The sequence below is a fragment of the Lagopus leucura genome, unplaced genomic scaffold (assembly GCF_019238085.1).
Source record: "Lagopus leucura isolate 7727_CA_CO unplaced genomic scaffold, USGS_WTPT01 Super-Scaffold_100019, whole genome shotgun sequence".
Lineage (NCBI taxonomy): Eukaryota > Metazoa > Chordata > Aves > Galliformes > Phasianidae > Lagopus > Lagopus leucura.
Genome location: NW_024962273.1, coordinates 3,994,661 through 4,021,934, shown reverse-complemented (window position 1 = coordinate 4,021,934; position 27,274 = coordinate 3,994,661). Strand labels below are relative to the sequence as shown.

Here is a 27,274-nt window from a genome sequence, read left to right as displayed (position 1 = left end):
TCCCGAGGTGGTGCAGGAAGCCAGCATGGAACCCAGGTTCTCAGGCTCATGAAATTTAATGGTGCGCTGTGGGATTTGCCAAGCCATTTCAAAACAATGGGGATTGGTTAAAATGGCTGAGGGATATGTCCCATGGGTGGCGTGCTGATGACTATCTGCTTGGTGGGCTGCAGGTGCATGGCACTGATGCAAGCCAACACCTACCAGCTGGCGTCAGTGCTCTTGGCACACTTGGGCATATTGAGGTTACAGATGTAGCTCTGGCTATGGAACATCTATTTAGTACCATGACTACAAGGGCATCCAACCTCCTGGTGTCACAGATTCATAGAATGGCTTGGGTAGAAATGGACCTTAAAGCCCATCCCGTTCCAAACCCCTGCTGTGCGTTTGTTGCCCCCCACCAGATCAGGCTTCCCAGGGCCACATCCAACCTGGCCTTGGGCACTTCCGGGTATGGGGTATCCACAGCTTCTCTGGGTGCCTCACCATCTTCTCTTATTTTCACTCTACAATCTTTTCTCAATTATTCATCTTGCACTTAAATATATTGTAGAAATTACTGCTTACATGTAAGGAAGGGCAAATGAATTCAAGACAGAATTTACCATAGAGTTGCATTTCTTATGCACTTTTTTCCATGAGCAGCAAGTTCTTTTGTATTAATATTGTTAATGTGCTGCCACGCTAATTCTCCAAGACTCCTAACATATTGCAGTATGCCTGTTGTTCACTGAAACCAATGAATTTCTTATAGCAGTTTAAAAAAAAAATTGGTGTAGTTCATATGCATGTAAATGTTTGAATCCAGACAACGGATGTTTTGAAGCCAGGTTAATGTCTTAAGCTTTTTCATTCACTAGCAGATTGGCTTTAGTATCTTATTTTCTGAACCTAAACCATTTTATCTCTGGATGAGAGCATTCCCATGGGCATCCAGTGTGCTTCAGCTCTCTGCATTAACCTCATCATTTACGTTTATTTGTCCTAACTTACTCCTGAGCGTCTCTATGAAGGCAAGTTGCAGTGTGTGTGAAGGCTGGAATATTTATTGGAAATCTGGTTCTGTTTAATAGCAGATGCTTATATTATGCAAATACTGTGGCAGTGGATTTTCTTCTTCCCATCATTTTGGGTTGGTTTTTCCAGCTGATAACTTCACTAGTTCCTCCACTGGAATTACCATTGGATCTTCTTAAAATGCTGCTTCATTCAAATTGTTATCTATCTTATACAGAGGATTAAATATACCAAAGTATTGTTTAAATAATTCAGTTCAGACTCCCTTCGTGCAAGAAACAGCAAGAGATTCTTGGAAAAAAAAGAAAAATCCTTTGTTTTATTATTGGATGCTGATTTTTTTCTGAAGCCTGGGCTCTCACTCTTATGCCTACCATGCTGTTTTCAAGCTGGCTGTTTGTGGTTTTTAAAGCAAAATGCAAAATAGCGTTTTATTTGTAGTCTAGGCACAAAAGGCAGTTTTATTTCTCTGTGCTTAAATAAATAGCAAAGTTAAGAAGACTTTCTTAGTTTAAAAAATGCTGCCATCCAGTGGCTGTTTTGTGCGTAAAACTGCTATTTGTGATCTTACACATCTGTATTATATATCATTTTTTCTCCTTCCTTACACAGTGCCCCACACAAGTTTTGGTTGTTAAAATACACCCACTTTTAACAGAGAAATGGCAGTGTGTTAACAAATACAAAAATCCCTAAAAAATCAAGATGTTGCATAGGATGCTATCTCACTAATTTGGATTCCCGAAGAGCAACATCGGGGTTTGAAAATTGAGGGGACTTCAAACATAAGAAAACAGTAAAACCTAACCGCTCTTCTCTGAATAATGTCATTATGTATATTACTATTTTTCCTCTGCCTAGAGCTTCTCTGACTGCTTATTTCGAGTGATCCCACTTTACTGCATGAGGAAAAAAAAAAAATAGAAATCTAAACTATCTCCAAGTGTCCTTGAAGACAAGCCCATAAAACAAATGACAGTTTTGGTAGATACATACAGCTCTCATAGTAAAAACATATAGATGATGGAACTTGTTATCAAGCCTGTATAGAGAGCAATACATACAACTAGCTCTGAAGATACTTTTTCAAAGTAACTTTAAGGTGCTGGTTATCTTGATAAGCAATATATTAAATATTTTTCCTGCAGGGTTGCTTTGTTGGATTTGACCTGGCTCATGCTGTTGGGAATATAGAGCTCCATTTGCATGACTGGGGAGTGGATTTTGCATGCTGGTGCACCTACAAGGTAAAAGAGATTCCTTGTTTGAGGTCCTCTATAATCTCATTTATAGAGGTAAGATGAGTATGAGCTATAACCTGAGATGTTATTATTCAAAGCTTGGGTTGAATCTTTGAACCAGCTGCAACATCTCTTGAAGGATACTGACTCTAATGGTGCTTTTGTTATGAGAAGCTCCAAAAAGTAAGCGGTACGTTGTTGTTAGTGTTAGTGGATGTTGGTGGATAGATGGCAGCAGTGGCTAAACATCTGCCCTGATGGATGTTCAGATCCCTGGCCATGGAATCAAAGGCTCTCCTCTTATTTCCCACACAGAGAAGTCTTGCCACTATGGGATTTTTGTAAATTGTCCCTAAATGAGAGCAATTTCCCCTAAACTCAAAGAATTTCAGGTCATGCAGCAGGATACCTATTAACTCTCTTCACTTTCTGTTGAGATTGAGAGTCAATAAACACAGGTTAATGAATTATTTCTCTGTATATTATAATGTGGGTCTGCTTCAGCCTTTTGTCTGTTAGATTTCAGATACCATATGTAAGCCAAGAATATTTTTAGAACTAATTTGAAAAAATACATCTACTTCTACCTACGTTAGCACTTCGAGACAAGTGCTAAGATCTCCATTTTAAAAACCATGAGAAATATTGAAATTAGTCTGTTTTATAGAGCAGGGTGAGGTAAGAAAAGCTATACATTACAGATAACGAGCACAAAAGATGCTTACATTTTGATTTGTTCTTTCCAGTATTTAAATTCTGGAGCAGGAGGCCTCGCTGCTGCCTACATTCACGAGAAGCATTCCCAGAGTATTCAACCAGCGTAAGTGTGTTTCTGAACTTAAATACAGGGAGCTGGAAAGGTATACAGGACTCCTGATCATTGACTTGTAATATGTTTGTATGGATGGATGCAGAAAAAAATTCCCTGCTTCAAAGAAGACTTATTAGACTAATATTTGTTGCTGACGTATTGCCTTAATGAAGAAGGTAGTGCAAGTTTAGATAATCTGGTTCTCTGACTTTGTTATCTCAGAAGGGTTATTTTATGCTAATTTGGGTATATTTTGAAATTGTTAGTGTTTGAGCTCACATCTTCAATGATTTTTCCTTGAAGTCTGCTATTGGTTCTAAACTAAGCGTAATCATAAAAGAGAATGCTTATAATATTAAAAATAAGAAACCCAAATCATGCCTGTGAGATGGCTTAATGTAAAGAGAATACTTAATATCTTCTTTTTAAAAATGGATTTTTTTAATCATTGAAGTCTTTTATTGGTGAACAAAAATCAAAGGCAATTTCAACTCTGTGTCTAATAGCCCTTTAATACTGGCATGTTTTCATTAAAATTATATTCACTGGTAAAGCTGGAAAGCATTACATGGAGATCTGTGCTCTCAAAGACTTTATAATCCAGGAAAAGCTGTGCTATCAGAACTGAAGTTAGCTGCATTAAAAAAAAAAAAAAAAAAAAACAACTGTAATTTTTAAAAATTTTGTCTGCCCTTTATGTATATCAAGAACAGTAGGATTAATACTTTTAATGCATTGACAAATGTAAACACGTTCTGGCTTTAATGCTTGGAGAATTTGCTGGCACTTGCTTTTATTTTAGCTTGAGGAAGGCAAACTAAATCAGGTTTCAGAGAAATAATATTATAATAAACAGCTTTGCTGTGCTATGTGCTGGTTTCAGACTGTCTAGACTCTCAGGAGATAACAAAATAACGCTGATAGGTTCTTCTCAGTCACCCATAACAGAAAACTCATTAGGATGACATATGACCTGCTGTGAGCTGATTTGATCTTCATGTGTGAATGCTGGCAAAATATTCCAGATATTGGGATAGCACTGCTGGAAAGGTGTCTGTTACTCCTCCATTAGTCAGCAGGTGCAGGCTTGGTCTCCTGGCCTCCAGCTTTGGCTGTGGCATGCAGGGAAGATGCTGGGCAGAGGTGGAAAAAGTAGACCAGCTGGAAATCACAGAATAGCAATAGAAAGAATGAAAAAAGTCCCAAGAACTTTGAGTCTTTCTTTTTCCTTGATGAAACGTTGGAATTTCAGGGAGGGCACTGGCTTGGTAGTGTAGGGAAGGGCTTAAACTAGTTTTTCCTGAACCTGCTTCTTCATACATAATCATTAACTTGTGTATTGGATCTAGACGTTGAATGCCTTAAATACAAATGCTTGTATGAAAGTTTTTCAACCTGGGACTCAATTGAGAATATTATTCCAAGCTTCCTGTGTAGACCTTCTGTATTATTTAATCACAGTTATTTCATATTTCTTAAGATCTGATAATCACTCTCCAAACTGTTTGTAGCTAATACATCCTGGTTTTTTTTCCTCTTCCCTACCGACCAGCCTTTTCAGGTTTCCAAATAAGACAGTGAGACAAAGGAGAATTTGTCTTTGTCAAAGTATTCGATTTTATAGCTGATTTAAATGCAGAGCAATTTGCTGTATGTTGTACAATCAAATAGAGTGGAATTTAACTGCTCTGGAAGTTGCAGTTTTTATGTTGAATCTGAAAAAAGTCTTTGGCTGTCATCTGAATCAAGGATGACACCCAGTGGCCAGACAACTTCATTCAAAACCGAAGCACTAAACACTTTCTTCACTTCCACCACATCCACACATAAAGGCTAATTAAATTCCATTCCAGCTGATAGCCCTTTGTCATTTAAAGCATGTGAAATATTGTTTTTTTGCTCATGATCAGCATTGTGGATGTCACTTTACCCAATTCTATGGATTTAATTTGTTTCAACCTTTATATTTTCTAGAAGTTATTGACTAAGTAGTTATTTATCCATTGGAATTATATATCATATTTTAATATTAAAAAATATATATGTTCTGATTGTAATTCAGAGAGACAAACCCAGAATATCTGCCAGGTGCCTTTTTCTATTACTTCAGGGCAAAAAGGACTTAAGTACTCAGTGGAAATTAAACAATTTAATCCATATTTCTTTACTAAGACACTCTTAAGCCCAGCTACTGCCTTTCATCAAAGGCATTTAGAGGTGTTTTGTCGTTGTTTTAATTTCCTTTATTTCCATATTTGTGCTTTTTTTTTTTTTCTTGTGCCCAGAGTCTTGCTAATATGAACATTGCAAGGAAATGGGCATTGGTGTTGTAGGTATGGCTGCTATATTACCCACAGATGTTGTTCCATCCAGTCTGCTCCCTGGACTAGAAAAAGTGAAAACTCTGTTCCTTTCTGTATTCTTTTTTTATGCATATGTGTATGTAGAGAGAGATTTATTAATTTTTTAGTAGCCTTCTCACAGCAGATAGGGCCATCTCAGGACTGATCTCTGCTTTGAGCCTGCAAACTGAGGCACTGTGTCAGCCTAACTGTAAATCTAACACCTCCAAACCTGCATTGTGCAGTAATACCATGTCATATTCCAACAAACTGAAATAATCACCAATCTCACTTCTGTTTATGTGCTAGTTTCCCACTAGTTTCTCTGAAGTCACTAACTCACCAGTTCAAGAGCTGGGTTTGATCCCTGGGCCTAGTGATCAGAAGGTGGAAGGTATGGGCAGCACAAGCTTATCTGTCCCCTTCTGTGTCACTGCAAATACTATCCTGCACTTGAGCTTAGCTAGATATCGTCCTCTAACTCATAGCAAGGCCATGGGTTTAAAAGTTGCATTGTGTAACCATCCTAATTAATATCTGTACCTGAGTATTTTGGGCAGTCCTTCACTAGTCCACTATCTTTCTTCCCACAGTAGTAAAATTTAATCAATCTGACATATATGGGCCCCATATATCCCTATTCTCTCATGATCTCAGCTCCTTTGAAGTCTATTTTATTACTTGAATGGCTCTTTTTAATACCTGTTCTATCTATATCACATACATCACAGAGTAGTATACTCTTGGCTAATTGTGCCAGAGCCATTTCTCTGTGGCGGTAGACCTGGGCAGAGTATGGAACACTACTGATGCATTGACCACTGGCTGCATGCTGATCCCAGGCCACCAAATTTCCATTTTAATTCTGTTGTGTTGCAAATGGGAGATTAATACCAAAAATCAGCTTGACTTGCATTTTGAGCTCAGAGAAACCCCTTTTTTTTTCCGATTCTCAATTTCTCCATTTATGAAAAGAAGGGTAATGATAATTTGCCATGCAGGTTAGCTGCGTTAGGGACAAAGTTAGTGGGCATGGTGGGGATGGGTTGGTGGCTGGACTTGATGATCTTAGCGGTCTTTTCCAACCTTAATGATTCTATGATTCTTTACAGAAATGTGCAAGTTTGCAAGCACCTAGGATATATGGTACAGCAGCAGCCAGGTATTCATAGCAACTGTGAATGCATGGTGAGCTTAATCCTGCTGTCAGCTGACATAAGGGATGGGGAGGGAACAAACTCTCGGAGTCTTGAGATAGGAATGGAACAAAAGTCCTTGCTGAATCCTTGTAAGAAAAAGTAAGGCACAATTTAAAAAGATGAAAGGGAAATAAATGTATGTAAAGTAGTCAGGAGAATAATAGATAAGACTTGGCAGAGGATTAAATGAAAACTGTACACAGCCTAGCGTTTAAAGCAGAAGGATTTATCAAGACTTCAGCACAGACTAGCAGCAGGTAAAAAAAATGAAAAGTTTAAGTGATGTGAAGAAGTGTTGCATATGCAGGAAGCAGCTGATGTCCAAATCACATCTACTTTTGCTATAGGGTAAAAAAAATAACATAAAATAAATAAAAACAACCATTTCATAGTACCTTTGAGAAGGACAAGATACCCCTCAGACAAGTTCTTTGTACATTGAGGTGAAAAATCAGCCATTTCTCTTAGATCTCTTTTCTTTTAGATTTCTTGAAAATTGAAAATACCAGAGCACAAGAGGTTTCTCTCTACCTTTTTGTGTTGACCTGCATATCTTTTTGGTAGGTGGACTATTTCAGAGATATGTGATAAATGTAAGCTGTGTCAGTGACTGATGTCTCCTCTTCCCTCCTCTCCCTTGTCCCCACCCTGCTCCCATGCCAAATCCTCTCTTCCCATTTTCTCTACTTTGGAAGTAGTTGCTCAGTTCCTTCCAGGGTTCTGGTTGTTTTCCTTTAGTTATTCTCTCAATTTCTGGAGAGATACCGTATTATCCCTTTTAGAATTGGAGATGCTTACTCCCCAAATGAAGTAGCTGAAGCTTCTTTGATGTTGAGAGCAATATGGCTTTGGAGTGAGGTGATTATTGTTGAGAGTGAGGGAGAATAACAGAAACGTTGGGAAGGTTGCTTTATAACTACAGCACCAGAAAGAAGTAAAGTTGGTTAAAATGTTTCTGAGAGCAGGGGACTGGTGTTCCAATTGTTGCCCTTGTAGTCTATCAGATCTTGATACTGCTGATAACTGGGTAGAGCATCCTGGCCTGGCCAAGTCAGTCTGAAGAAGCAGTGCTGAGACTTCCAGGACACTGCACTGAACACAGTGTGTTGGAAAGTCAGGGGTCACAGATGATAGTGTGTGTGGCTGTGTGCAGAAGGGCATGTCGTGGTGCACTCAAATTGTGGAGTGATGTATAGGCAGTGTCTTTGTGGAGTGCAACACGTGTCCCCGGAGTGCATGAAGTGTTCTGTATTGAGGTAGAAAGGAACTGTTTCTTTGCCAAGGAGATGAGAGCAATTTAGATCCTTGAGCTAATTTAGAAACCAAAAGTTAATACCTCCCTTGGGAAAAGACTGTTTAGGAATAAAGGCATCGGCTAATTAGGCTTAATTGCATTGTCTTGGGACAAGTGATTTATTAGGCCAATCTAGACCCATGATGGGCCTGCAGGGGTGTGTTCTCATATTCACCAGCTGAATGGCAAATATCCAGTAGTACTTTTTAACTTTGGAATAAGTCTTTGGGACAAAAAAAGAGAGGTTAATGTGCATTCCCACTTTCATCTTTTCAGCTCTGTGCATCCTTTTATGTCACTGCCATGATAAAAATCATTTTTATCTTGTTCTTTGTCAACATTTTCTATCTTCCTTCAAATCCTCCCTTGTAATTAAGCTTCATCTTCAAGCAGTCTTTTCTCATTATAAATAATCCTCCCATTTTCTCCTCCCTGAAGGTGTTTCCTTATGTGTTGTCATCACTGCCTTGTCTGGGTTTTAAGGTCTGCAAGAGAGGGCCTGTGAGTCTCCTTGTAAATTCAAGGGATTATGTACAAGTAAAGTTGCTGGATATCAAGTATGCATTCCTTATAGTGCAGCTGGAGTGTGTATGAAAGTAATGCGCTGTTATCATTCCCTTTGTGTGCTCCCATGATGTACAGACCTTTACTGTAAGTTTTGAATTCTTAATCTTTGCAGTAGAGCATGCGGAAAATCAGAGATGTGTTTCCATTTATATTTCTCAAGTACAGAGCTTTAAAAAGCATAGCGCTGAACTGATATCTGCTTTTGACTGTCGGCATCAAAATGCTGAAATAAGCAGAGATAAACAGGCAAACAAAAGCACTTAGCCTCTCTGAGTCATGTATTCTCGCAAACAGTATTTATAGCATTGGTTGTTTTGGCTGCAGACATCTACAGATATCTTACAGGCATATATGGGGATTTCATGTTATTTAAGCCTTGGTCTCTAATCTCTTGCTTTTTCATTTGTCCAAAACTCCAGCAACATGAAGAGATGTCTTTTCAAGCATTCTTCTCACAGTTATTTTTTTCCCAATACTGGTCAAATCTTTTAGTTCTTTCTGGTATTCATTCTCCAATACCAGCGTACATGATAGATCAGAGCCAATTCCAATTTACTTTCAATCTCTCCTTCTGGACCGTGCTGGCAGGACACAAAATACTTGTTTGCTCTGCCACAGCCCCTTCCTGCCTCTAGCTTTGGAAGTGAGAGGGGAGGCAGCTACACTTCTCACAAGGGCAATTTGCCATCTGAAACCTGAAGTTTTTCTCATCAGCTGGTGTAAGTCACAACTGCTTGAACACATGAAAGGAACCCAACAGGCTTAGGCTGGTGGAAAGGTGAGTGTAGCCTAAGGGCAACTCTTGCATCCCCATTAACTAGCAAGGAAGAAATCCTGGGGCTCTCCTCAGAGTCTATGGCTGCTGTGATCTCTTTTTCCCACTTCAAAAGATATGTGTTGTTAGCTGCTTGCTCTTTGCACCTCCGATCTCATCCTCAGTTAGTTCTGAACGCTCTTTTCTGCTGTGCCTTAATTTTACCAGTAAGGAAATGCAATGAGCTGGCTTCCTTCCTGCTGAATGAGCTTCCTGAGAGACAGCACTCACATTGGTGTCATACTTCAAAATGGAAGGCAAAGCTACCTTTCCATGCCTTAGGTCACTGAGATATTATCTCCTCTCTCATGCTTCTCTCACTCTTTGCTTTTCAGTATGCACCCTTGCTCAGGGAGGAAAAAGCTGTTGGAGAGGGACCAAAGGGGGGCCACAAAGATGGTCAGAGGGCTGCAGCACCTCCCCTACAAAAATGGGCTGAGGGAGCTGGGCTTGTTCAGCTGGAGAAGAGAAGGCTGCTGGGTGATCTCATTTCAACCTTTCTATATCTAAAGAGAGCCCATAAACAGGAAAGGAGTCAACTCTTCAAAAGAGTAGATAATAGCAGAACAAGGGGAAATGGTTTTAAGTTGAAGGAGAGAAGATTTATTTTGGATATCAGGGGAAGTTCTTTACTATAAGTCTGGTGAGATGGTGGAACAGGCTGCCCAGAGAGGCTGTGGATGCCCCGTTCATCCCTGGAGGTGTTCAAGGCCAGGTTGGATGGGGCCCTGGGCAGCCCGGGCTGGTATTGAATATAGACGTTGGTGGCCCTGCCTATAAGGTGGGGGAGGCAGGGGGGAGAAGGGAGGGAAATTGAAGCTTCACGATCCTTGAGGTCTCTTCCAACCCAAGTCATGATTCTGTGATGATTCTATGAGGCTCAGGATTGGCTGTGACTTCATGCAGATACCTGTGCTCACTCTGGTGCCTGAAGAGAAGTGAGATACCGTGAGGAATGTTATATATTCCTCTCATCTCCTTCTTCCTCCAAGTTTGAATCCAAACTGGGAGCTCCCTTAATTTCTCGTCTTAGACTTCAGCTCAATAACATCAGTTTGAATCTTCCAGTGCCATTTAGTGACAGTAAATGTTTGGTAATACATCTATAAGATTCTATTGCAACTATTCTGATGCTTAAAACTTTGAATTCAATTAGTTCCAATCTCTGACATACATTTAGAACAAAACCCCTCATCTAATGTAGATTGCTTTTTGTTTCAGGCAAAGAGCAGAGGTGATAACTCTTGCATTTTAGCTAATAAGGATTCCAGTATGATAAAGGTCTTGCATTAATATTGTGATTGCTCTATTCAAAAACAACAAAGAGTCAAGGAAGCACATCTTCCCAGATCTTTAAATTTTCATATAATAGTTCAGTCAGGTACATTTATTATTTAGAAATCTATCTAGATATTATTCCCTCAAAGATTCATTCAAGGGATTGAGGAGGCCATATAGTAAATGCATCATAATAATCAAAACCATCCAAGTTTCCTATAAGTCAGAATTAACAGTTAGAAGTATTTCTTGGAGGGAATGTTGCTTCTGCTTCTTGTTTAATTTAATCTATTTGAAACACCCTAGAAAAGTTTACTGAAATCTGAAAGAATGTAATATGCTTTTACCACTACCATAATATAATTGGGAACTATTCAATACTTTATAAAAATAGCTGAGAATTTTATTAATATATCTATACGCTAGTTGGCTCCCTGCTTGATTTTTAATTTCTGATGCTAGGGAGAATATTTGATTTTTACTTCTGCTAAGTGTGTTAGCATACTGTTGGCTGTATTTCCCCTTTTCGCAGATCTGATATTTCTCTGGTGCGAGTGATATATAAGCACTTTGTGCTAATAGTTATTCATAAGCTGATTTAAGTTTTTAATTCATTAGCCTTAGAGGTGTTGTTTTTTGTTGTTTTTGTAAGAACTTTTTCTGGGATTTAGTTTAGCCCACAATTTGGCTGCTGCTTGATTGTGCTTTCCTTTTGCTTGATGATGGCGAATGAAGTTATCCCCCCTCATCACAAGGTTTGGCGCAGAGCTGTCAGTCCTCCTGGCCCTGATTGCACTCGGGACGTGGCAGCCATTCCTATTCCTCTGCACTTTGTCTCTTGTTGCAGAAGTGAGCTCAATCTCCTTTCCTTCTAACCTGGAGGGGTAATGTAGAGGGACATTTTGAAATTGGTGTATTCCCACTTGTGTCAAGCCTAAAAGACTAACAAGGAAAAAAATCAATGCAAGAGGAGCATGTGCAACCTCTGTCTTCAAATACCTACTGGCTGTAAATCACCTTGTGCTTGATTGACCCAACAGCCTTGGTTTTTCACCCAAGAGTCTCTCTAATTGTGGCAACAGCTGCATTGAATTCCCCACCCTTGAGAACACAGGAACTGAGAGCTGCCTGGTTACTTTTGGGGAAAAAAAAAAAAAGGATGGAAGAAGAGCTTGGAGGATTTTTTCATGTCAGCTGTTGCAGCTGTATTCTCAATAAATGTCATTATGTCCATTATGAAACTGGCTTTTCATGATAATAGTCAAAAAAATTTTGATGCTAGGCAGGAAATGATTTTTTAATTTTTTTTTAACCAAAAACAGTGCTCAAAGTATTCTTTTTATGCTGATACTAAAAATGCAAGCTGCTTAATAGAAATATCACACTATTAGCCCTTAATGCAGTCATGTTACCTTGGTCCTTTGCCAAAGTGAAGCCTCACTATATTAAATATGAAAAGTTACTACTTCCCCAGTAACAACTTTTCATAAGGATTTGATTGTTTTTCCACTAAGCTGTAAGAAACTGGTCTGTTTATAATGTATGGCATTGCTCACAAGTTGCATGTGCTTAATAATTAGGTAATAAATTGAAAAGCATCACAGTGTCTGGTAGTCTGAAAATACACAAGTCTGAGGCAAGTAATTACCTGAGCTTTATGAATTCTTTAACAACAGATCCTGCTTAAAATTAACTATAGCCACTGAATGGAAGAGAATAATGAAAAAAAACAATCCATTCTTGCCATTTGGGAAAAAGGATGTCTAAATAGATGTAAGGTGGGTTTGGGCAGGAAGGTTCCTTAATATAGCTTTGGCAATCCTGGCAAGGTTTTCTGAAGGAGACAGGGAGAGTTAAGTTTGCAAACATTACCAGAGCCCAATGGGAGCTGGTTGCTAACTCCTCATGCAGATCCTCACCTCAGTGTGTTCCTTATGAAGAACACTCCGTAACTGACAGCTTCATGGCTTGTGAAGAATTTCACTTGTACATGAGGGTTAAAATCTTTGAATTCTGTATCTCTGTGATGAAACTGGGTGTTCCTTCAAAATTCGTCAATTTGATTAAACAGACCCCTCAAGCCCAGATGAGATGTAAGTATTTCACTCCCTTCCAGCAAACTGTCAGCAAGGAAGACTTGGGTTGAAGCATGACCTTGCTTTGGTGTGCAGGAAGATTGGGACAGGCATGGTGAATGGGAGTTTGTTTAGCAAGCCCTCTTTTCAAGCGTGACTGTTGAATAACGTTGTCTTACTATGCAAATTTGTTTTATTTCAAAGCAGCTATAAAATGTGTAGAAATAAGCAAAGGAAAAAGTATATATATATTTTTTTCTTTCTTGCCATAAAAGCCTGTTAAGTGACATGGATAAAAAAATATTAAATTCTGAACTCAACAGAAACCTGAGATTGGCAACAACTTTTGAGTCTGAGAGAGTAATTTGGGAAAAGGCCGAGAAGAGGGGAAAGAGTGGCATCAGTCATTGCCTACAGCTTCCCTCCTCCCATCTGTATTTAAAAAAAAATCAGTAAAAAATACTCTTAGGAAATCTGTTTCTCCATACGTACACAAACCTCATTACTAAGTATGTGAAACCATGTCAACGAGTATATTCTCACCACTCACCAGAGAGTTAGGGCAATACTGAGCAGTATTTCTGGATCTGAAGGCTTGAGGCATAGAACGATGAAATTACTCATTTGCGATCAGGGAAGTCTGTGATAAGAAAATTGAAACTCCTCAAACTCAGTCAGTGAGCCAAAAATACACTATGTAAAGTAATGAGCATCTTTTCTATTTGCTTTCTTTAGGAGAGCTGATTCCCAACACTATTCTAAATTTTGTCATTGAATCCAAACAAATGCAATCATACTCCTGAACTTGCAGTACAATTAGTACAATATGATATTGAAATTTAAAAGTAGTTGCTGTTAAAAACGGAGTAAAATTAATGCAGAGTAGAATGCAAAGACTGTCTCAGCTATTGAACCTGAGGATCATGTCTATGCTTAGAGGAGGTGGGAAGCATGCTTACTTCCAGGCTGGTGAAATCTATGTTCATGTCATCCAGTTCCATGCACCTCAACATCACCCCTGTGGTAGGTGGCCCCTGGCAGCAGAGACAGTGTTGTACCTTGTTAGTGTGTGGTTTGGGAGGGTGGGAGCATGCATGCTGCTTTACTCTTTTTCTTTTCTCACTTGCTCCCAGTTTCCAATAGTGGTTGCATAGTATTACATATTATGGATTTGTGAGGTGGTACAAGTTTATTTACACAAGGTCAAGATCTGGGATTTACATTAGTCTGAATGTTGCAGGAGATGCTCCTGCTCAGGACCTGACTCCTGGCTACCTCTTCCATCTTTACTGCTCTATAGTGGAATATGCCTCACCACCTGGAACTTAACAGTCAAGTTGGAGATTTTTATATAGATAAATGGCACGCTGAGGAATACTTCAGGTCTTTTGGGATTTGGCTGTCACTTCTTTTCCATTATAAAGTACTTTTTGAAACATGAGTGCTGGATGGGGCTGGCCTTGGTAGTGTGGCACACCACGACCTTCTCATGCATAGCAGGAGATGCTGATCAAACATGGTCAAGTTGCTGTAACTGAGGCCACATGCAATTTGTTCCCAGCTTCAGACCGGTCCCAGACTCCATGCTTTTGGTTTTCTTTTTCAGTCTAACTCCTGAGACTTTGTGAGTTATCTACTTAACACTTTTCATGTTAACGGGAAAACATAGGAGATGCAACGGACCTCCATTCTTTATTTGTGTATCACATCATATTGTGCTTCTATGGTCTTATAAACCAGGAGCACATGGGGTGGATGTGGTAGGGATGTTCTTCAGCCGGCCAGTGGTTCTGGGTGGGTGGGACTGCAGGAAACTCAGCTTGGTGGATATTGTTGGCCTCTGAACTCCTTTTCCATCAGGAAGTTGTCTTTGCAGACATAGTGTCAGTTCAGTTCTGTGTTCTTTGCGAACTTCTCATTTAAAGACGAGAGCAGGAGAAGGCATCATATGAACTCTTAATGCTGATTTGTACTGATAGGTAGAACACTGGCACAGAAATTCAAATCCATGTCAATACCCAGAAGACTTTATAAAATAAAATGAGGAGTTAATGAACAGTTCAGTAGCAGCCCAGTAGCTACATCAGCACCTTTGCATGCACAGCCTGTCCCAGAACTGCCCGTTTATGATTTAACTTAATCCACAGTTTCATAAACAGAGTGTGGTTTGCTGGTATGTGCTCCTAACATAGACACTGTGGAAGCAATGCATGTAAAATTTCTAGATAGCATTATGACCTGATTATGGAGTGAAGAAACACACGCATGGTGAAGCCAACAAATGTGATGTAGCATATTACTAATTTCACACTGAATTCCCATTGCAGCTCTTTAACGTGCTTTCTCATGAACTTAAAATGATTTCTCACACAATGTAATGAAAGGATGCTTCCAGTGCATTGCCCTGGACTGTGCAAGTCAAAATGCATTAATAATTTTTCCCTGTTTTCTGTATCACTACTCAAGAGTTTATTTTTCTCCTTGTGAAGAAGGGAAATGAGAGGCTGTGCTGCTTCAGGCTGTAAATTATAAATGGGTAGAATGATCATCTGTAACTTGGACACAAGGGTCAGTGAAATTTTTTTTGTATATTTTCTGTGTTTTTTTAACTGGATGATCTTTGATGTCTGCGCTGCGCATGCATCATGATCATTATAGCCCACGCTCTTGCATCATTAATGTAACTACAAACGAGGTGGCTCAAGTTATGAATAAGTAGTGCTTCAGTCTAATGCATACAGATATGAAGGAAGGAAATGAGCTAAATAAAAATGCTTATTGAGGAGATTGTTCCCTGGTGTAAATACTCTTAAAGGGAGTAGAGTTAAATGAGAGGGTACCGCTCCTTTCTGGAGTCATTTCCAAACCCAGCAAGTTTTTGTTCATTTATCTGAAAAATAAGAGAACATTCTGGGGTAAAGTGAATAATATGAAAAATATTTCAGCAATATTCATGATATGCTAAGAGTTGCACTAAGTGACTGTTTGCTTTAAATTGCATATTGCTTCTTTCAAAATGACTTCTGTGCATACATCGGAGAATGGCAGAATTTACCAGGAAAGTCCCTGTGCTTTTGAAGCACAAAGATATGGGTTTTGTTTGCAGGATGAAACAGAACATGTATTATTTTAAATATTGTTTCTTACGAAAGTGGGTTTTATGTAAAGGTACACACTCCACAGAAAGCATACAGCTCTTCCTGCCCTAACTTACTCTCCTTTTTTAACATGCCAGCAGTGGGTTTCATGTTTATTTTTAATGCTGAAGAAAAAGAAGTTAGCTGCAGAAGTGCTCCAGAAGCACCTGGATACCTGGGATAGGTTCCTGAATGTCCAGACGGATTTGAATATCTCCAGAGAAGGAGATTCCACAACCTCTCAGGGCAGCCTGTTCCAGTGCTCCATCACTCTGACAGTAACAAGGTTCCTCCTTGCACTAGCGTGGAACTTCCTATGTTCCAGTTTCTGCCTATTGCCCCTTGTCCTATATCAAGGTAAAACCAGGAAAAGCCTAACCCCATGCTCTTGGCTCCCACCATTTTGATATGTATAAGTGCCAATAAGAACTCCTCTCAGTCATATTCTCCAGGCTGCACAGGTCTCTCAGACCTTTCTTCACACAAGAGATGCTCCAGGCTCCCATCACCTCTGTGGCCCTCTGCTGGACTTTCTCTAGAAGTTCCCTGTCTTTCTTGAACTGCAGAACCCAAAACTGAACACAGTTTTAACTCTCAAGTCCAGTTACATCAAATTCTAAAGTGTTTTTAAATACCAGAGTATATTAGACAGTTCAAGAGCCTTCATATTACATATTTTGTAAAGATCGTGACAGGGAATTCAAAATTAGTTTAGATTTTGGTGTCTGTTTTTGAAATTAGAATAATCAAAATGGTGACTGCATTTCAAAATACTCATTTTACATTCAGAGCAATGACTTTTTAGCAAGAGATTTTACTGAAGCATCTTAACGTGCTGTTTTATTGCCTATTATTTTTAGAGAGCATTTACAAAGCCTTATGTTTAGGGTTTAACACCTTAGCTATTTCCCATCATAATAGGTTGAAATTTGGCATAGCAGCGGCAACCCTCATTTCAATTTTTTTTTTTCTCACAGGAAGTGGTAAACAGCAAATTGCTAATTTATGAAGATTTTGTTAGAGTCCATACTTTGAAGCCTGTCAGCTTAAATGTCAAATAATATGACATCCATATGGACTATTAGATCAATGATAGTGTAAGACTAGGGCTGCTTTGAAGTGCACATCCTGTAGTGACACCTTTAAAGATCTAGAACAGCCAATTTTTATCTTTTTCTTTTTTTTTAAGAAAATAAAAATTGTCAACGTTATGGTAGAAAAGGGCAAGAAAGCTAAAACTGTCTTCAAAAAATCATTTATTCTGTCATTTTGGAAAAGTTCTGAAATTTCAGTTTCCAAGATGAGAATGTGGTGCTGCAGCAGAGGTCTGATTTTAAGCCAGCTTCAGAGTTAGCAAGTTCTGAGCTTTCCACATACAACCAGAATGCTTTCCATTGAGTTTTATTGGGGCAGAAGTCTGGTTGATGTTTTTCTTTAACTGTACAATGTGGTCCACATGGAACATTGTATTTTATTTTTCCTTGCTAAAGAGTAACAGTCCAAATGTATTTCACATTTTCTTCTGCTGTTTAAAACTTCAGAAATTCATGTAGTGCGTGTTACTGACATTACCTGTACGTTGTAGTAACATCCAGTCTTTAGTATCTACAGTGAAACGTCCTATAGATATACAGTGCATATTAAATAGTTGAAATATCTTTTATGATTCAAAGCATCACTAACTAAGGCACTTGGGCAGAAGCAGCAGTTTATTTTATATTGGGTATATTCATTTTGGCAATATAGTATCTCATTTGAAATGAATGTATACTGCGCTATTGATTTTCATGGGCCTTAGAATAGTAAAAACATCACACAACAATAAAAAAAAGTCCACGTTTTTTCTGTATACATCATGTTTGGATGCAGCTCAGAGCCTTTCACAGAAGTAAACATAAAACCTATGTTGTTATACAGAAATACAAAATACTTTATTTTACTCTATGCAGTATTCAGATCACAAGTCTTCTACTCAAATGCGGTCTTCATTCTGTAGAGCTAAACACTTCTTAGCATGCTGCAAAGAAGTGTTCCTGTTTCAGAGAGAGATGGTCAATGCTCTTCTTTCTCTTTGTTTACTTCTGAAAATGCTGACCTCCCATGTGGTTCCTCTTATAGATTTTTTTCCTATTAGAATTTTAGAACAGGTTTTATTTCTAACAGCCCTGCTACCTGACATAGAAGAAACTGAGCAAAGCCAAAGCTTTGAAGGAAATGGTGTCTGTTTGTCTGTCTTTGGAGAGCTCAGGAGGTCAGGAAGGAGTTTCTAATGTTATAATAGCACTGATGTTTGGGAAGTTTCAATTAATATTGACATGATTAGTCACTGATGTTTCCAGTCAAGAAGTACACAACCCAAGGGATGTGGGGGAGACAATCCTTTGTTTTGAAGTGTTGATTTTGTCTGCAGCACAGGTTGAAGTGTCCTGGGCACCAGGTGGTCTGGTGCCTCCAGCTGCTTCTCCGAGTTGTTCAGAGCAATGTCCTTGAGTGTATTTCTCAACAAACATAGGAATATTAATAATCTAATATCAACTTCATTTAAAAGCTTGGCTAATTTTCTTCAAACTAATAACTTTTCATTTTATTTTCTCCTGGAGATTATGTAAATAACTGATTTCTGGATTAAATTGACTTGGTTTTTCTTTTTAAAGCATCTTTTCTTAGTTATAAGAATGGTTCAGTAGGAAAACTTACTACAAGACTCATGTGGCTATCTCATAGTATGGAGAAGGCAATGCCAACACAGTCTTTCTTGTAAGGCCCAGTTGGCAGCATGCTGCCCACTACTACTAGCCTCCTTCAGTTAGATCTTATACCACCTTTTAGCTTTCCATGTTTAAAATAAAGTAAGCTTAGGGGGGGTTATGTTAAATGCTTTGGAACAAAGAGGAGGAAATATTTCTGTTCTATTTCTCATTTTGCAAAATGAATTCCGACAAAATGGTTATTCTTAGAAATCAATAGTTAATTTGAAAGATGTGGTACATTTTATCATTACTTGTCAAAAGGGAACTTCTAAATAGTAAAACTAAGTATTCAGTGCTATCTATTTATAGAATTTATTGCTTTTTTATGTCATTGTTAGAATTGCAATCTGTTAAAAATATATATATTTCTTAATCTTGAAAGGTAAGTTAAAAGATATTATAGTAAAATTGCTACTCATCTACTTTATAAAATTTTAGGTTAATCGGCTGGTGGGGTCATGAGTTCAAAACACGATTCCTCATGGAAAACAGTATGTACTTTTACACCTTCAATTTTACCTGTATGTTTATCCCAAACAACATAGTTTTTACATAAGTTTGAGTAGAAAGGATGGACCTCTGTGTTTTCCTGCTTATGTTAAAGGTATTCAGCTAGACTTATCCCAAATATATAGTACTGTAGAGTCAATAAAATACATTGAATAAATTTGGATGTGTGTCTGACTATCCATTTCCAGACACTTTGCTGATAAGATACAGGCATAGATTATGGATGAAACACTTGAATCACCTTAATGCATTGAACTCATAAGGTTCTGAGTGAGGATCTGTTACTATTCACATGGATAATGTATTTAGGATTAATTCCACTGGAATTAATGGGAAACAGTAAAGCAGCCTGACATAAGTTTTGCAATTGCTTTAATTTTTTTTAACATCTCTGAATCTTTTGCACTAACAATTGAGGGAATGTGAGACAGAAAAAAACCTGCTGTGAAATAGGCTCAATATTTATTGTCCCAGAGCACAATGAAATGAGGAGGTTTTTTTCTAAATCTGATGGCTAGACTCTTTGGCTCCATTTAAAATCATGGCAGAGAGACTATCCTGGGAGATCAGGATGAGAAAGGAGCTTTTTTTTTATTTTTTTTTTTTAATTATGTGTTTTGTTTTTAATATACTTTTAATTTTCTGTGGCCCCTATTGATGTGACTTTGGCTGGTGAACACCTCACTAATAACCTCAGTCTGGTTCTTCTTTTCTTACCAAATTTAGGAGTGGCACTATACAAAGCCAGCAGGAGACGCAAATTACCTTGAAATACTGTTAGAGGAAGAATGTTGCTTATCCATTTGCATGGACAGTTCAGAGGCAGAAGTTGGGCAATAATCATTATAAAATTAGCCAGTCTGCTGTGCGTGAAGAGCATTTCCTCTGCAGCATCCTCTGGTGCTGGAGCATGAAATATAAATGATGACACAGAACTTACAGCGAAGCTTTATGGCTTTATTAAATAGATTTTGTGAAATTTCACAGCCTAAAGTCTATGCAACTTCTGTACGTGGCCCGAAGCTACACTTAGCTGCAAATGCATGCTCCCACGTGTCTCGTCAGTTTAATAAAGTCAAGGGATGTGATTCCCTGATCGTGCACCGCAGCTTTGCACGAGCGTGCCTCTGCTGACTTGGAATTTCTCTGGTTTATGCCAGTGGTAAAAGAGATTCAAGTGTAAAGGTGGTTTTAACACAAACCATTTAAACAAATTAATTGCAGTTCTTTAGATTCCATGAAGCTACTAATGAGGTCTTCCGCTGGATAAAATTGGGCTTCTCTCAAAGTTAAAAGTATTAGCTGTGAATAGATTACTATTTCCTTTTAATGAGTGATTCCTTCAGGCCACGTTAGTGAAATGTGTTATTGCATGAGGATGGACTTCAAGATAAAGTCCAATCCATTAAAAGGAAGAAATCAAAAACACTAACATAAATTATTCATTTTCCAGAATTACAACTAAGTAAAGGAATTAATGGATTTCGGTTATCAAATCCTCCGATTTTATTGGTCTGTTCTCTCCAAGCTGGTTTAGAGGTAAGTGACTGCTTTATTTTGAGTCTGAATTTGTGAATATAAAATGTGAAATGAATGTGAATGAATGATTTTATTGCTGTCTCTCTTTTAAAAGTCCAGAAAAGCTAAAAAGCCAAGTAGGGAAAAAACAAATAACCAAAAATTATTCAACCCTGAGAAACCAAATCTTTACAAATCTTACTTGTTTCTTCACTATTCCCATAAATTTTGCCGTCAGGTTTGGGATACACATGGTTTGCTTGTTCAGCTTTTGTACAGGTCTGACCACTGGGCTTTTAGAGGGTCAATACAAAAGATAGGTTGCCCAGTGCAGGCATTTAGTATTTGCCTCTATGCAATTCATATGAAGGACACCAATAGAAACTTTCCTAGCAGGGAATCATGTAAACCCAAAGGACCGTATCAAGAATTGTTTCTATATATATTCCCCTGTGCAAAACAGGCTCAGCTTTTTAGGAAAAATTAGATGGAGCAGCTGGGTGTTCCACTGAACCAGTGGCTCTATGATTTTGTTATCCTCTGTAATCTCTTCTATCACAAGCAGAAAAGACAGAAACTGTCTGTTAATGCTTCCTAAAAGGACAATTCATCAATGTGTTCTGGATCTGGACTTTTGCCTTTCATCTCTTCATTGGCTTTCTGGTGGCAAAAGGAGAAGGGCCCCATGCATAGTACAGTTCCATTTATGGAGCTATTCACTGTTCACCCCTGACATGCCTGACTTTAGAGATTTGAAGATGAAGAGGATGGTTTTACACTGATTTCCCTGTATTAAATTTTGTGTAAGCTGCTTTTCAAGCCAGCCTTGGTTAGCAAGGTTTTGCCACAAGCATAATGACAGAAATTTATTTCTGCCAGCATTCCATTAGCATTAGCGTAACAGCAAAGCTGATGCTGATACAAAGAGCAGTGTCTGTACACTGTACATCCTTCTTCCTTATTGACTGAAAAAACAGTATTTTAAACAAACAAAATCAGAAAATTGCCAATTGTGTCCTTCCCTGCTTACATGCAACGCTGAAGGACTGCAAAGGGCACAGCAATGCTGCTTGTTCTCCCCAACAATTTATTTTGTTAGTCCTTAAACATCCAATATATTTTAAACTTTATTTGACCTTTGAGATAAGCTGAAAGCTATTCTGCTATGACCCAGATTGTCAGTGCTCCAGTTTGTGTGGGTTGATGTCATTTAGCCCACTGCGGGGAGCCTGAAACAATGAGAGCTGAGCAGTTTCCATCGCCTCCCCTTTCTGTGCCTGTATTACCTTTTGGCACAGCCAGGATTTCCCAGTGCTAATTGCTCTAATACAGTGGGAAACAAAATAGTTTTCATGTCTGGCAAGAGATGGCTAGTGAAATTGCATGCCACCTTCACTGGGACACATTAAGCAGAAGGCAGTGTTTCCAATGAAAACAATGAAAACTGCAAGTGTTAGCGCCTGTTATTCCTCAATAATGCTTAAAGTGACTGTTATGGCAGTTGCTGCTCCCTTTTATGGAAAAAAGGAGAGTGCTCTACAGCCCCATTTAAAAGATCTTTTTTTGAAAATTTCACCCAGGAGACCAGGTATTCCTTGCACAAAGCCTGAGCAGACAGATTTTCGCATTCATTCCTCATCCTGCTGCAACGCACTGAGAAATAGGAGACAGGTTTTTGTTTTACCTCCAGTGATGTGCTAAATGGCTATGGGTATGCTCTGCCCACCTGTGTGGTGAGGAAAGCACCTCTAGATTTCTGTTGACGTGTGTCTAGGGGCTGCTGGTGGCTCTGCCATATTCATTTCCATGCCTGCTAAGCCTGTCTTACGGCAGCCATATTTTAACAGTTGGGATCACAGAAGGAAAATGTAGTTTTGTACAGCCTTTAATGGCAGGGTGGAGCAATACTTGGAATATTCTACAAAATTTCCAGATGCTGCTGGAAACCAAACTTTGTTGTATTTCTGGTGGGACTTCTCATCTACCTCTTTATATGCTCTTTGAGGTGTGTGTAAGGTAATACTATTTATATATTGGTCTTGAAAGTGTGACTCCTTCAGTCTTAAACAATGATTTTCTGAGAATGAAGATGGTGGATTTTTTTGTGCAGAACCTCACCTTGCTTCTGATTTTACAGCTGCAGTCTGTGGAGACATGATTGTCTAAGCCCCTATATTGCAGCTATGAGCCACAATGCAGCCTAGATAGAATATTGTCTGCTTTGACACCACTATTTTGCCTCTTTCCCCAGCAGCTGCTTGTATGGAAAGAAGAAAAGGGAAGATCTGTGCAAGGCAGGAGTTGCATTTTCTATTGTTCCCTGTAGCTGAGTATTTCCATGTAGACCAGCAGGAGAGGAGCAGGAGCTGCATGGCCTTCCAAACTGTTGTGCCATGCCTTTTGTGCTTGTATGTGTGACAGCAGGGCTGTCATTTTTAAGCATTACTTTTCTTTCATGATGTTCTGACACAGATTTTTGTTTGTTGAAGCTCACTAGTTCTTGTAACTGGATGAAGGCACAGAGCTATTAAACCAGTGAAGCAAACCCTGTTTCTTTATGTGGGCTATCAGATGCGGAACTTCTGGAAAGCTTTCTGTTCAGGGCATAGTAAAGCAAATTTTGTATTTTTGAAAATAAGAGTTGATAAATTAGTCATAAAGTTTGCCTTGGGCCTTAACTTTTGTTTCTTGAGGCATGATACCACATTCTACATGACTTTTCCTTGTGCATCCTTGTTGCATGTCTTCAGATTTGCTTAGAAAAGCAAATGTTTTTTGTGTATGTATGTAAATTAATTTATGTATATGTGTAGAAATCTTTAATAACAGACAGACATCTTTAATTTCCTCAAAGTAGTAATGTTACACTACGTGTTCAAGAACCCGGTTTTAAAATGTGTACCAACAATATCTGCCTGATATCAAAGCTTCAGTCCAAAGATTTTTGGTAACAACAGCAGACTTGAGTCATAAAGTTAAAAGAAAAAAATAATTATTATGTAAGTCATTATTAACTTCAGAAATGGCCTTAATCATCTTCACCTTTTCTATTTTCTGTTGCAATGCACTACCATTTTAATGATTTTAAATCATTACAGGTTTTTGGTCAAACTACAATGAAAACATTGAGAAGAAAATCTATTCTGCTTACTGGTTATTTGGAATACCTGATAAATCATCACTACAGTGAGGATAAAGCAAATCCTGAGAAGCCCTTTGTAAAAATCATCACACCACCTCAGATTGAAGAGAGAGGATGCCAACTCACATTAACTTTTTCTCTTCCAATAAAGTCTGTGTTTGAGGAGCTGGAGAAGAGAGGAGTAGCTGTGAGTAAATCAAACTTCAACTTCTTGTTCATTGCATTTTGAGCACATGCCCTGTGAAAATAATCATTTGTCTTTTATTCCTCAGTAATCTTCTGTAAGGCCAAGAAAGTCTTGAAATAATGAAAAGTGCTTATATAACTTCAATCTTTAGTTGTGCAAATGAGCAAGAAAGCAGTGTTATTTTATAAATTATTTGATAATGTGCAGGCTGTCCTTTCTCTGTTGGTTAATTCTCACAATTCTGTGAGTGGCTTTACTGGTGCACAATGGTGTAGGTGTTATAGACTTTAAGCTGGTCCAAGTAGGACACTATGGACCAGTGGTGCCATGTAACAGCATGGTTATCAGTCAGTGCTGCTCACAAAGAAGCAAAACTAAATTTAAGGCTACGCATTTCATGACTTAGAAGTACTGGGAGGAGAGGCTGATAGCCTAATGCCATATAAATAATATATGAGTTTTATCTCTGCTGGTAACTCATGCTCCCAAAGGGCAACTCTACAGGTAAAATATGCTGCTGTTTTGGTGCTGCCAGGGAATTCCAGGAACTGCAGTTTTTAAGAGGGCCTTATGCTGTTGGCTTGTCTTTGCGATGCAATTATATGCTTCAAATATAAGAAGCTATTCTGTTCAGCAAAATGTTCAAATTCACAGAGAGGGGAAGAAAATTACTGTATGCCCTGTAACATTACTTGTGTCTTTAGTTCAAGACAGTCTATCTTACTGGAAGGGATGTTTCTTGTGGCAGCTTTTTAGTCACCTGTATGCTTCCTCAGCCATGGGTTACTGTGAGGTGATAAGGTAGACCTCAGCATAAATTACAGGGCTGCATAGCCAATTAGAGCCCCTATTGGCACTGCTGTCCCAAGCCTTGAATCCTTTCCTTTTGGCCACACACCATCCTTCTCGCTCTGCTCCTCACAGTAATGCTCCTCCAAACAGTTTCTTGGATGTTCCTAAATTTTCACTTATGTCTGCACAGATACCCTTCTTCCTTGGTGTAACTCTTAAAAATACAGTCTGATAAAATAAATACAAAGTGACCTGAATTTACTAAGTGTTCCCTTTCTGTTTTGCAGTGTGACATGCGAGAACCAAATGCTCTTCGTGTTGCCCCAGCTCCTCTCTACAATTCTTTCCAGGATGTGCACAGATTTATTGAAATCTTGGGATCTGCAATTACTTCTTCAAAACAAACAGCAAACAATACTGCACTATCGGGTTCTTATTGATGGCTCTGCCATATCTTTTAATCTACTTCTGACTAAGATGCATTTATCCCACTAAGTGGTTCCTTGCTTTGAGTAAGCGAAGCTATATCCCATGCAATTTGCAAAAAAAAAAAAAATGACTGTGCTTGAATAGTTATTTACAACAGCCCTAATATTATTAAAGCTCATTTTTCCACTTTGCTTTGACTTTGACTTCATGAATTAGTATGCTTTGTATATTTTAATGGAGCTTTTCATAAACACTTTATGTAGTCTTATTACATTGGCTTTGAGAAGCAGGGAAGAATCACTATCAACTAGAATAGGAATGAAAAAAACCCACCTTCTTTATTACAAAAATGATGCATAATAGAAAGTAGAAAATAATAGACCAATCGCTAACAGTTAAAAGATACAGTCCAATTTACATTTTTAATTTATCAATCCCATTTAAAATATGTGGTTTACTAGGAGAGTAAAAGTTAAACAATCAGTTGTTTAATAATTCTTAGCTGATACATACTGACTTTCTCAAAGGACCTAAAAATTTGTTTAATTAATGATTTAATTGAAGAATTAAATTGCATTGTGGATACCTTCTTTTCTGTGATACAGTTGCCTAAAACAATGCATCTTTTATCTTTCTAGGTAGTCGTTTTGAAGTTGATAGGCTTGAGAAAGCTGAGAAGGATTTTACATTCATGTAACCTACTGTGAAGGGCTACAGGAGAACATATTGAGGTTTTAACAAGGCTTATTTTGGATTAAAATAAATGAAAACTGGATTGTTTCAGCAAAAGCAGAGAGAAACCTCATTGTTTACTCACAGTGTGGCCCAAATATTTATAGAGATTTGCACTTGGCAGCTAAGAGCAGTGAAGAAAAACTTCTTATATTTCACCAATGCTATACCCAGAACTGCTTTGAGAAATAAATAACACCTTGACCTGAATGGCAACTGAATTCCAAAGTCTGTAGCTATTCTATACGCATCTTTTTCTTCAAGAATCTGTTAATCTGGAAACCTTTCTCTCTGACGGTTATTGCTTGGAAACGCTTGGAGAATTACTGTTAGTAGTACTACTTATTCCACTTCAAGAGTGAGAAAGGATTTGTGGGGGAGAAGTGAGGACTACTCCAAACCACTTTGGCTCAAGAGCATTTCTTCTGTTCGAACTATTTGCATAATTGAGCATCTCTCAGTGCATGCTGGGGCTTCTGCAAATGAGAAACCTTTATAGTGGATGCCAACACTGTAAAAGTACCCCAAAAAGGGTAGTTTTAAAAAATCTGCCTGAATAAGACCTTTTTCGTCATCTGTTATGTGAAAAGGAAAGCTGAAAGAACAGCAAATAATTTGCTGGTACTGTTAGCACCTGTGAGAAGTAAGAACTCCTTTTGCATTAATATTGTTTTAAAGAGTAGCACTTGGGCAGCTCTGGCTCACTCAAGAGGTTCTGATTGCATTGACGTCATCTATTCTGAAGTCAGCCAAGGCTGTGCCATTGTATTGCAGACCAAGTATCTGAGTTTCAGTGGCTGGGGATTTATTTTTATATGTACATCTGCAGCACAGCTACTTTCATCTGTCAGTGAGACGACCTTAGAAAAGAACCATTTTCCATAAAGTTGATGAGGGAAAGCATCAAGTATAAAACCGTGATGGGCCACAATAGCAAAAGGTGGTTTATTTCACTGCCAGTAAGTTCAAAGCACTTGTGCAACTGGATTATTCTCTCTTAAGTCTTCACTGTAAAGTTAAGCAAGCTTAATAGAAATCCACACTGAGTCATACTACGTCGTACCTTATTTTGATTTCAGCTGGACATATGCTGTGAGGAAGCAAAGCATGTCCAAATAGCATCTAGGAATCAAGTTAGTAGAATCCTTCTTGGAATTTATGAAGAGAACAATGGTGAGGTTTTGTCCTTGCAGAGCAGTTCGGCATCTGTGTTAAATTCGCTGTCTGTGAAAGAAAATTCTTGCACTGGGGACTGTGAAAAGTGAATCTTGTAAGGTTGGTAAAGTACTTGTAAGGTTGGTAAAGTACTTCCTGAATTTGTACAGTTAAGTTAGTGGTTATTAGTATTTTGCCTTTTAGTGTCACTTCAGGGTACAGATACAGGTATTGACTTTATTTACAAGCACTTACATTTCATTTGAGGGATGACTTTAAGT

At 38.4% G+C, this 27,274-nt stretch overlaps 1 protein-coding gene across 4 annotated transcripts in view; it reads left to right on the top strand.

Annotated features, from left to right (window-relative positions):
• KYNU (kynureninase) overlaps positions 1 to 25,303 on the top strand; it is a 55,200-nt gene extending 29,897 nt beyond the window's left edge. For all 4 annotated transcript variants that reach the window (XM_042877716.1, XM_042877715.1, XM_042877714.1 and 1 more), the window contains 6 exons: positions 2,169 to 2,267; positions 3,008 to 3,081; positions 18,967 to 19,019; positions 20,492 to 20,577; positions 23,655 to 23,885; positions 24,965 to 25,303. In XM_042877716.1, coding sequence (XP_042733650.1) covers positions 2,169 to 2,267; positions 3,008 to 3,081; positions 18,967 to 19,019; positions 20,492 to 20,577; positions 23,655 to 23,885; positions 24,965 to 25,117 — 696 coding nt within the window. In that variant the 3' untranslated portion in view covers positions 25,118 to 25,303. The remainder of the gene's footprint in view (positions 1 to 2,168; positions 2,268 to 3,007; positions 3,082 to 18,966; positions 19,020 to 20,491; positions 20,578 to 23,654; positions 23,886 to 24,964) is intronic.
• The last annotated feature ends 1,971 nt before the right edge of the window (positions 25,304 to 27,274 follow it).